The sequence below is a fragment of the Pempheris klunzingeri genome, chromosome 15, assembly GCF_042242105.1.
Source record: "Pempheris klunzingeri isolate RE-2024b chromosome 15, fPemKlu1.hap1, whole genome shotgun sequence".
Classification (NCBI taxonomy): Eukaryota; Metazoa; Chordata; class Actinopteri; order Acropomatiformes; family Pempheridae; genus Pempheris; species Pempheris klunzingeri.
In genome coordinates this window covers 155,219-167,262 of record NC_092026.1, presented here as the reverse complement: position 1 = coordinate 167,262, position 12,044 = coordinate 155,219, and the positions used below count along the sequence as shown (strand labels likewise).

General features: G+C 46.4%; 1 protein-coding gene across 2 annotated transcripts; it reads left to right on the top strand.

Moving 5' to 3' along the window:
- The first annotated feature begins 4,369 nt into the window (after positions 1-4,369).
- On the top strand, positions 4,370-12,016 carry cdyl (chromodomain protein, Y-like). 2 transcript variants are annotated; one of them, XM_070845645.1, is made up of 7 exons: positions 4,370-4,445; positions 5,672-6,422; positions 7,244-7,497; positions 7,572-7,744; positions 7,819-8,029; positions 8,885-9,028; positions 10,998-12,016. In XM_070845645.1, the coding sequence occupies exons 2-7, from the start codon at positions 5,792-5,794 to the stop codon at positions 11,154-11,156; spliced, it is 1,572 nt and encodes a 523-aa protein (XP_070701746.1). In that variant the 5' UTR covers positions 4,370-4,445; positions 5,672-5,791; the 3' UTR covers positions 11,157-12,016. The 2 variants fall into 2 exon arrangements, with proteins under 2 accessions (XP_070701746.1, XP_070701745.1); XM_070845644.1 differs by having other exon boundaries at positions 4,376-4,561.
- Positions 12,017-12,044: the final 28 nt, after the last annotated feature.

Genomic DNA, 12,044 nt, shown 5'->3' with positions numbered 1-12,044 from the left:
GGAGGCGGCTCTGGCATCACAGAGGGCCTTTCTAGAGGTTTTTAGAGTGTTGCCAGATGAAGCAGGACTCCAAATACTAATTGCAAACTGGATTTTTTGGGGGGGTATTACAGTCTTGGATGTGTCAATAATTGACAACAACATTGATTTGAATGCATTATTATTTTTTGAGCAGTTTGACTTTATGTACAAAATATGCCACCTTTTACCCTCGATGCAAAAAATGTTCTGTTCCTAAGAAGTGCTCTAAAAATATTATACATTAATATTTTTTTCATGCATTAAATCTTTTGAACAACTTCAGTCCTAATCATAACTATTCAATTTACATGTATTTATGAATTAATTTTAACCCTTTAATGGTATTTTGGGAATATATTGACAAATGATGAGAGAGGTCACTCAGTGGAGCAGGACCTGCAGGTCCAGACCTTTCTCTGTCCCATGCAAAATGTGCACTGCCTGTACCTCTTTGAGGGCCTGGCTTCTCCTGCTGGCTCTTCCATTTCCTCTGACATGACCCGCTGGCTGCTGCTGGTCCAAGCAGCAGCCACACTAGTGGGTCTTCCAGCTGCAGCTCAAGTGAGGACATCCATGTCCTCACTTGAGCTGGAGCTGGAAGACCCATCTGGATGAATTTCAGGTGAAGCCTTCCCTGATATGTCCTCAGTGCCTGTGTCTGTGCCGGACATCTCCTCCTCGTTCTCAGGCGACTGCAGGACAGCAGTCAGAGCCTCCTCTAACACAAAAGTGTCTCTTCATTGTCACTGAGGAAATGACCAGCCAGCACCAGCTAGGTGCAGCTTGAGGTTTGCAGACACAGCACCTGTATAAACATGCTGCACTGTAAACCAAAACAATAAAAAGACTGCTTTGGTCAAAAAAAAAAAAAAAACGTTTCCAGGCAAAAAAAAAGCTAGGGTGCTCCTCCTTAGATTCTTTGACCTTTTGACCTTTTGACCTTTTGACTTTGATTGCTTTTTACAAGTGCTGTAGTGTGTCTGGGGGCTTCGAATAGGTGTGTGTGTGTGTGTAGGTGTGTGGGCGGGGGGGTGAGTGGGTGCATGTGGTCTGTAGTCATAAGAAAGATAGCGATAGGGATGTGCAAAATGTGGTGAGCAAAAATGACTTTCTAACTCCCTGTACACAAACACACACACACACACACACTCATCAAATAATTTGTCAAAACACACATTCATACCACACTTTTACATCACTGCCAACACACTCAGACCATTTTAGTTGGAATCATGCATTCTGCTGGGGAGCAATAGTGAGAAATGCAACGGAAGTAGGATTCACTGAAACAGCATATAATGGAGCCCTCAGCCATATAGTGGAAAATGATGTCAAATGATGGATAATGAAAAAAACTACAATTTTCAAGCCAAAAGCTTAGATTGAAAAGGTAGTCATAAGTAAAACATTATTTTATGGTGTAATTAAAGTAGGATCAAAAAGTGATGTTTTAATGGGAGTCAATGGTGCAAAAAATGTTTTAAGGGTAAAAGGTGGAACTTTCTTCTCTCCACAGTGTATTATAATTCTGTTATTACATTCAAAGTTGAAATCTTAAAATGTGGTAAAAGACTGACATCCTTGCAAAATTTTGTCTCATTATCATTAAAATTGGCAAAATTATTGAGTATTTTTAGTTGAAAAATGCAAAAAATGTACCGAGGGGTGCATAAGGGTCAAATTTGGCAGCAGCACTATCAGATAAGGATCTAGTGAGGACCTCTCTGTCATATAGAGCAGAGTCTAGTAACAGGAAATCAAATGTTATCAGGTGATGGTCTGATAGAACAGAGTTATGTGGGAAGACTGTTAACTGTTTAAAAGGCAGAACAAGGTCGAGGGTTAAAGCAGTGAGTGGGTTCATTTACACTCTGGGAGAAGCCAACTGAGTCCAACAGTGAGATGAAAGCAGAGCTCAGACCATCATTATCATCGTCCACATGAATATTAGAGTCGCCTACTAGAATCACTTTGTCCACACTGAGGACTAAATCTGATAGAAACCCTGAGAACTCAGTTAAGAATTCAGAGTCTGGACCAGGAGGGCGGTACACTGTGACAACTAAGACTGGTGTCAGTGTTTTCCAGGTTGGAAGAGAGAAGCTAAGAACAAGGCTTCCAAGGGAGTTCTAGTTAGGTTTAGGTCTAGGTTGGACTGTTAAACTAGAGTTAAAGATGGCTGCAGGTCCACCTCCTCGTCCAGAGTCTGGAGGAATGTGAGTATTAGTATGACTGGAGGAGTGGCTTCATTAAGGCTAACATACTCTTCATGGTGCAGCAGGTTTCTGTCAGATCAATAAATCAATATGGTGATCAGATATCAGATCATTTACTGAAACAGCTTTGGATGGCAGAGATCTGATGTTTAAAAGTCCACTTTAACTCTCCTGTCCTGTTTCATAGTGCCAGTGGAGGTATTAACTCCTCTACTGTTGGACTTTATAGATCTGAATGATCTGAATGATCTGAATGATCTGAGGGGGGCGGACACAGTCTGTATGGGATGTTGGTGGATGACTGTTCTAATGGAGGAGCAGAGAAGCCTGGAGGACTGCAGCTCTGCCTCCTGGTCTCATGCGGCTGTACATGTCATCACTGGTCAGGTTGGGGGGGGGCAGAGAAAACTTCGGAGTCCGACATTGTTTTGGCAAAGTTACACACCGACTCCACTTTAACTTTAGTGACCTCCGATTGGTGTAATCTGGTGTCATTAACGCCGACGTGAATTACAATCTTACCAAAACTACCTTTAGCCTTCGCCAGCAATCGGTTGGAGACCTGAAGGTGGTGGTGCACCGTGAGCTTCTCCTTTGGGCTATGCTTCCTCCGGACAGTCACCCTGCTGGACACTAGAGAGGAAGCAGCTTTAAGGCTCTTCAGCATCGGCTTCATTGTTCAGACCCAGAGGACACCGACACTCTTTATAGACTGATACCGACCAATCAGAGGACGCTTCTTTATACAGACTGATACCGACCAATCAGAGGACGCTTCTTTATACAGACTGATACCGACCAATCAGAGGACGCTTCTTTATAGACTGATACCGACCAATCAGAGGACGCTTCTTTATAGACTGATACCGACCAATCAGAGGACGCTTCTTTACAGACTGATACCGACCAATCAGAGGACGCTTCTTTATACAGACTGATACCGACCAATCAGAGGACGCTTCTTTATATAGACTGATACCGACCAATCAGAGGACGCTTCTTTATACAGACTGATACCGACCAATCAGAGGACGCTTCTTTACAGACTGATACCGACCAATCAGAGGACGCTTCTTTACACAGACTGATACCGACCAATCAGAGGACGCTTCTTTATAGACTGATACCGACCAATCAGAGGACGCTTCTTTATATAGACTGATACCGACCAATCAGAGGACGCTTCTTTACACAGACTGATACCGACCAATCAGAGGACGCTTCTTTACACAGACTGATACCGACCAATCAGAGGACGCTTCTTTACAGACTGATACCGACCAATCAGAGGACGCTTCTTTATAGACTGATACCGACCAATCAGAGGACGCTTCTTTATACAGACTGATACCGACCAATCAGAGGACGCTTCTTTATAGACTGATACCGACCAATCAGAGGACGCTTCTTTATATAGACTGATACCGACCAATCAGAGGACGCTTCTTTATAGACTGATACCGACCAATCAGAGGACGCTTCTTTACACAGACTGATACCGACCAATCAGAGGACGCTTCTTTACAGACTGATACCGACCAATCAGAGGACGCTTCTTTACACAGACTGATACCGACCAATCAGAGGACACTTCTTTACACAGACTGATACCGACCAATCAGAGGACACTTCTTTACACAGACTGATACCGACCAATCAGAGGACACTTCTTTACACAGACTGATACCGACCAATCAGAGGACGCTTCTTTACACAGACTGATACCGACCAATCAGAGGACACTTCTTTACACAGACTGATACCGACCAATCAGAGGACGCTTCTTTATAGACTGATACCGACCAATCAGAGGACTTTGGGAGGGCAAAGGAATATCAAAATCCATAACAGGTATAAAAAATTAAGAGATGCTTTTGTATTATTTGGTTCGTTTTACCTCTCATAAAACTTACATATAATCATTTAAAATGTCATTCATTTGTGCATTTATTTCCCAGCATTAACATGCTGTTATTATCTAATCGTTAATGGGTTAATTAAGTCATTTGACTTAAAGGTAAAAAAAAAAAAAAACTTTTAGTTGTAATTAAACGTTTCAGTGCCGGAAATGAGTCTCAGTCGCGGTCCGGAGCTTTTATTTTGAATGTCAGACAGTCAGACCGGATGTTACGGGGAGCTAGTGTGCTAACAGCTAGTTAACTCTGATAAACTACCGAGGCGTACTGTTAGTGAGCGGTCGGACTGCAGGTGAGAGCGGACCTCAGGTGTTCACGTTTCTCTCATGTTGCTGCTCGTCTGAAGAAGCTTCTGGAAGCTGCTCGTGCGCGCGCACAGTCTCCATGGCTACGGAAGAGTTCTACGAGGTGACGCGAGCTAATGCTAATATGCTAACGGTAGCTAACGACAGAGTTAACTTTGTGAACTTTACGCGGTGACGACAGAAAAGTGGAATAAACTGGTTAGTTCGCAGCTAGTTGGCTCGTTAAAGTCAGCCAGTGTCCGTCGGTTAAACACCACAAGCGGGTTAGGGCTAGGGGGTTAGCCTCTCTAATTAGCCAGCAGAGTTAGCCTCCCCTACGTTGCCTCAACTATGTGCTAACTGAGAGCTAACTCAGTGCTAACAGGTCAGTGTGCCGAGAGTTAAAATGTCTGACAGACAGGTATAGTTTTACATTTTGATCACACTGATCAGGTGTGAGCCACCTGCAGACTGCAGCGATGATTAACATGGAGCCAGCATGGTTATACTGTAATGTTCATGTAGGGCATGAAAATACATAACACATTTTTCAGTCTTTTAAAAAATAGTCTCAGCGTGACACGCTTACAGGTGAGAGGTGTAACAGGTATCCAGACATCAGACAGGTGTGTGTGAGAGGAGTGAATGCTGGTTGTTGACTGAGGTAAAATCCTGAACAGGCTTCTGTTTGGAGAAGTCGGGGAAGGACAGTTTGGGTTGATTTATTTTATGGAAAAGTTGAGTTGTAGATATTCAAGGAAGTGATTTAACCAGTGCTGAAGTTCTGGAGCAGGTGGGACCTGCAGGTGTGTATTGTCTGATTATTAGCAGCACTTCAGTGTCTGATGGACTGACTGAATGAACTGAATTCAAATGAGAGTGAATAATTAATTTCAGGAAGTTTGGGGTGGGTGATCCAGGTTGTGGAGTAAGTGGAGGTTTTGTTGTCATGGTGACAGAGGGGTTTGTAGATACAACAACATGTCATCTGCATAGACGCCGATCCTGTGATGCCTGCTGGCTCTGTGGATCCTCTGGTGGTGACGTTTTGGCGAAAGGCCTGATGAAGACGGTGAATGGAGAGGGAGGGGCTGGTCCCCCTCACCTGGACCTGGTCAGAGAGAACACAGAGTTTAGTTTATCAGCAGCTGTTTCTGCATGGGGGGGGCCTGTTACAGGTTGTGTTGATGATGATGATTATTATGGTGCTGAGCTCACAGCGTTCCTCGTGCAGGTGGAGCGGATCGTGGATAAGAGGAAGAGTAAGAAGGGGCGTGTGGAGTACCTGGTCAGGTGGAGAGGTTACGGGTCAGAGGGGGACACCTGGGAGCCTGAGAGTAACCTGTCCACCTGTATGATCTACGTCCACGACTTCAACCGTCAGTACGCCGAGCGCCAGAGGGACGCCACGTTACTGCGCTCCACCCGCAGCTCGCCCAGCCACCCCTGCAGCCCCTCCCACAGACCACCCTGCCAGCCGCCGCCCACTGCAGCTGTCCGCGCTGACATCAGCAGTGACGTCAGCGCAGGTGTAACTGGAGACTGTGACCAGGTGAGACCTGCTGTTGGCCCGGCTCACCTGCCCCCCGCCGGGCTGGTCCGCTTGGCCTCTGTCGGTGCCCAGCAGCCTCCTCTGGCTGGCAGGTTGGGCAGCGGTCTGATGTCTGCATCTCCTGCCGGCTCGGCCCGCCGCAGCGTGGACCTGTCCAAGACCGGCATCAAGATCCTGGTTCCCAAGAGTCCAATGAACAACCGCCTGGACTCGGAGGAGTCGCCCAGCGAGGCGGCCCACAGTCTGGAGGCCGGAGCTCTGGATGTCCACCTGGTCCCGCCGGAGGTCGCTCTGCTGGAGAAACCTGCCGGGGTCCAGCTGGGACCTGGAGAGGAGAGGGCCCGTATGGGGACCAGACCCCGCAGCCAGAACCTCCTTCCCCCGCCACTACTGCCTGTCACACCTGCTGCAATGCGCTCCCTCAGTGGCACAGGTGATGTCAAAGGTCACACAGCATGTTTTCAGGTGTGAGTCTGTGTTCTTGGTGCCCAGGTAAACGGTCACCTGGTCAGATGATGTCACACTGTGGTTCAGTCTGGTTCAGCCTCTCTGAAGTGACAAAAGAACTCATTTCAGATGAGGCATTGAGTCAAAGTAAAGGGTAACTCTGCTGTTTCTCCCCCTGCGTCCTCTCTGTCCACATCCTGGTGTCTGAATGACTGGTAGGCAGTAAAAGTGTTGGAACTGGTCCAGTAGATCACCTCAGACACAAACACACTGACTGATGGAGGCAGCAGCTCTAAAATCCCTGTTTTAGTGAATGTAGTCTGGTGTGTGTGCTGTTTGTGGTTAAACCAAAAGGATCTTCCAGGTCTCTCTCTGTAGGGATCCTTTCCATGATGCTGTCACACACTTAGAATAACACTCTGAGCCTGTCAGTGGATCAAACAAGCTCTTTTAGTGGACCTACTGTGATCAGGTGCAGTTGTCCCAAAGGATCACGTTGCAGCCATTGCAGCCCGTTTGGTGGCTGCTGGCTGAGGTGATCTACTGGACCAGTTCCAACACTTTTACTACCCACCAGTCACTCACACACCAGGATGAGGACACAGAGGATCATGGGTAGAAACAGGGGAGTGACCCTTGGTTGTAGGTTGTTCCATTATGGTCAGCAATGACATCACCATTGTGACATCACAAAGTCCTGCAGGAAGCAGAGCTGCTGTCCATCAACAGCCTCACTAGTAAACCAGTAATAAACCAGTATGAGACCAGGCGATCCATATGTGATGACCCGCCCTCCGTCTCCTCCAGGTAACTTGCCGCTAATGGAGGCTGTTGCTGCCAATGGGACGTCAGGTGTGCAGAGCGCTGTTGCCGGGGTGACCAGTGCAACAGGGAAACGCCGTCTGGAGGAACGCTCTGCTTTCGACAAACGTCTGAGGTTCAGCGTTAGACAGACGGAGAGCGCCTACCGCTACCGCGACATCGTGGTGAAGAAACAGGACGGCTTCACCCACATTCTGCTGTCCACCAAGAGCTCCGAGAACAACACGCTGAACCCTGAGGTAGGCCACGCCCCTGCCGTGCCACACGCACCTGAGTTGTTATCATGGTTACAGACATCCCTCCTCCCCCTCAGGTGATGAAGGAGATCCAGAGCGCCATGACGATGGCAGCATCAGATGACAGTAAGCTGGTGTTACTCAGCGCCGTTGGCAGCGTCTTCTGCTGCGGCCTTGATTTCCTGTATTTCATCAGACGCCTGACGGACGACAGGAAGAAGGAGAGCATCAAGATGGCCGAAACCATCAGGTGGTTGTCATGGCGGCCCTTTGTGATGTCATCAGTCGGTCGGTCGTCGCTGACCTCTGCCTCCTCTCTCTCAGGACCTTCGTCAACACCTTCATCCAGTTCAGGAAGCCCATTGTGGCGGCAGTGAACGGGCCGGCGCTCGGCCTCGGCGCCGCCATCCTGCCGCTCTGTGACGTGGTGTGGGCCAATGAGAAGGCCTGGTTCCAGACGCCGTACACCTCCTACGGCCAGACTCCCGACGCCTGCTCCTCCTTCACCTTCCCCCGCATCATGGGCCTCGCTTCGGTCAGTCACCTCCTCAGTCACCTCCTCATTTACCTCACCACCTCATTCACCTCCTCAGTTACCTCACCTCCTCATTCACCTCCTCAGTTACCTCACCACCTCATTCACCTCCTCATTCACCTCCTCAGTTACCTCACCTCCTCATTCACCTCCTCATTCACCTCCTCAGTTACCTCACCATCTCAGTTACCTCCTCAGTTACCTCACCTCCTCATTCACCTCCTCAGTTACCTCACCTCCTCATGTACCTGTCCACATCTCTCTACCAACCACTTCACCTCTCTCATAAATCCTAATTTATACTTCAGTGTTGAATTGTAGGAGTTTGAAACAGCCGTAAAGCCTTCGGTTCCAGGCTAAGCTAAAGGGTTTGGTTCCAGGATAAGCTAAAGGGTTCGGTTCCAGGCTAAGCTAAAGGGTTCGGTTCCAGGCTAAGCTAAGGGGTTCGGTTCCAGGCTAAGCTAAAGGGTTTGGTTCCAGGCTAAGCTAAAGGGTTCGGTTCCAGGCTAAGCTAAAGGGTTCGGTTCCAGGCTAAGCTAAGGGGTTCGGTTCCAGGCTAAGCTAAAGGGTTTGGTTCCAGGCTAAGCTAAGGGGTTCGGTTCCAGGCTAAGCTAACGGGTTTGGTTCCAGGCTAAGCTAAAGGGTTCGGTTCCAGGCTAAGCTAAAGGGTTTGGTTCCAGGCTAAGCTAAAGGGTTTGGTTCCAGGCTAAGCTAAGGGGTTCGGTTCCAGGCTAAGCTAAAGGGTTCGGTTCCAGGCTAAGCTAAAGGGTTCTGTTCCAGGCTAAGCTAAGGGGTTCGGTTCCAGGCTAAGATAAAGGGTTTGGTTCCAGGCTAAGCTAAAGGGTTCTGTTCCAGGCTAACGAGCTGCTGCTGAGCGGCAGGAAGCTGACGGCCCAGGAGGCGTGTTCTAAAGGTTTGGTGTCTCAGGTTCTCTGGCCTGGAACCTTCACACAGGAAGTGATGCTGAGGATCAAAGAGCTGGTGACGGTCGACTCCCAGGTCAGTACACATAGTACTACAGTACTAATATACACAGTACTACAGGACACACAGTACTAATATACACAGTACTACAGTACTAATATACACAGTACTACAGCATACACAGTACTAATATACACAGTACTACAGCACACACAGTACTACAGAACTAATATACACAGTACTACAGTACACACAGTACTACAGTACTAATATACACAGTACTACAGTATACACAGTACTAATATATAAAGTACTACAGTACAGAGTACTACAGTACACAGAGTACTACAGTACTAATATACACAGTACTACAGTACACACAGTACTACAGTACTAATATACACAGTACTACAGTATACACAGTACTAATATACACAGTACTACAGTACACACAGTACTACAGTACTAATATACACAGTACTACAGTACACACAGTACTACAGTACTAATATACACAGTACTACAGTACACACAGTACTAATATACACAGTACTAATATATAAAGTACTACAGTACACAGAGTACTACAGTACACACAGTACTACAGTACACACAGTACTACAGTACTAATATACACAATATACACAGTACTACAGTACACACTACTACAGTACTAATATACACAGTACTATAGTATACACAGTACTAATATACACAGTACTACAGTATACACAGTACTAATATACACAGTACTACAGTACTAATACATACAGTACTACAGTACTAATATACACAGTACTACAGTACACACAGTACTACTGTACTAATATACACTACTACAGTACACACAGTACTACATTACTAATATACACAGTACTACAGTATACAGTACTAATATACACAGTACTACAGTACACACAGTACTACAGTATACACAGTACTACAGTACTAATACACACAGTACTACAGTACTAATATACACTACTACAATACACACAGTACTACATTACTAATATACACAGTACTACAATACACACAGTACTACATTACTAATATACACAGTACTACAGTATACACAGTACTACTACACACAGTACTACAGTACACACTACTACAGTACTAATACTCGGTACTACAATACTAATACTCATAGTACACACAGTACTACAGTACTAATACTCAGTACTACAGTACTACAGCATTAATACTCACAGTACTACAGTACCACAGCACTAATACTCGCAGTACTACAGTACTACAGTACCACAGCACTAATGCTCACAGTACTACAGTACTAATACTCACAATACTCCAGTAATAATACTCACAGTACTACAGCACTAATACTCACAGTACTAATACTCACAGTACTACAGTACTACAGCACTAATACTCACAGTACTACAGTACTACAGCACTAATACTCACAGTACTACAGCACTAATACTCACAGTACTACAGTACTACAGCACTAATACTCACAGTACTACAGTACTACAGCACTAATACTCACAGTACTACAGTACTAATACTCACAGTACTACAGTACTACAGCACTAATACTCACAGTACTACAGCACTAATACTCACAGTACTACAGTACTACAGTACTACAGCACTAATACTTACAGTACTACAGTACTACAGTACTACAGCACTAATACTCACAGTACTAATACTCACAGTACTACAGTACTACAGCACTAATACTCACAGTACTACAGTACTGCAGCACTAATACTCACAGTACTACAGTACTACAGTACTAATACTCACAGTACTACAGTACTAATACTCACAGTACTACAGTACTACAGCACTAATACTCACAGTACTACAGTACTGCAGCACTAATACTCACAGTACTACAGCACTAATACTCACAGTACTACAGTACTACAGCACTAATACTTACAGTACTACAGTACTAATACTCACAGTACTACAGCACTAATACTTACAGTACTACAGTACTAATACTTACAGTACTACAGTACTAATACTCACAGTACTACAGTACTAATACTCCAGTATACCCCTGTAGGTCCTGATGGAGTCCAAGTCTCTGATGAGGAGCTCCAGTCGTTCTGCTCTTGAACAGGCGAATGAACGTGAGTGTGAAGCTTTGAAGAGAGTTTGGGGCTCGTCACAGGGAACCGACTCCATCCTGCAGTACCTGCAGAGGGGGACAGAGCTCTGCTAGGACCTGGACTGGGATCAGGACCAGGACCAGGACCAGGACCAGGACCAGGACCGGGACCTGGAGTGGTCCCCTGACTGAATGTTTTCTCCTTTTGTTGACTTTAAGTTATACTTTGAGCAGAACGCTGATTTAAAAACGGCTGGATGTTTCTGGAATTCCTCTGGTTCTCCTCCACAGTCAGGTGTTGCCTGTAGCCTCACCTGTGGAGTTCCACAGGGTTCCCCTGTGGGTCTGACTGCTGATCCAGTTCAGAACATCTCAGGGTTCACAGGACGTCCACGTGGTCACCAGCGGGAGACAGAGACTTAAAACGGCAGATTTCCAATGGGAGTTCTGCAGTCTGTAGGAATGAGCTGCTGTGATGCAGGCTGACTGTCGTCTGTCAAACACGACTGATGGAGAACCAGAAGATTTAGAAAATGTTGGACTGCTCCTTTAAATGAGGTGGACTCTGACCTCTTCCCAGAATTCCCTCTGATTAATCTCTACATGGAGGAACAAACAGGAAGTGGCTGAGCAGAACCAGGAAATGAACACTGACCCATTTCCTGTTTGTCTGTCCTCTCCGACATGTAACAGACGCATGTCTCCTCCAGCGCCCCCCCCAGGACAGACGGACCATCTGAAGAACACAGATCATCAGGCTGAGGTGAAGTCTGCAGCCTGCTGGGGGCGCCGACAGCATGACCACGCAGCAGCTTGACAGTGATGAATTATGGGTAAACACTGGGGAGGCAACTGAAGCGCTGTGGGTGTGGCCTGTCAGTCATGTGATGGTGTACGTGTGCAGTGTTCAGGTCTGCAGACCGTTTGTCACCAGTCATGAACTGTTTCTGCTGCATTAAAAAGACTTTAGTATGTTTCCGTTTGTTTTTTCACATCCAACCT

Excerpts from the sequence above, each read along its gene's own strand:
- cdyl (XM_070845644.1), top strand. The coding sequence starts at position 4,538 with ATGGCTACGGAAGAGTTCTACGAG. Across the intron at positions 6,423-7,243 it reads GCGCTCCCTCAGTGGCACAG|GTAACTTGCCGCTAATGGAG; the intron begins GTGATGTCAAAG and ends CGTCTCCTCCAG. Across the intron at positions 9,029-10,997 it reads TGGTGACGGTCGACTCCCAG|GTCCTGATGGAGTCCAAGTC; the intron begins GTCAGTACACAT and ends ATACCCCTGTAG.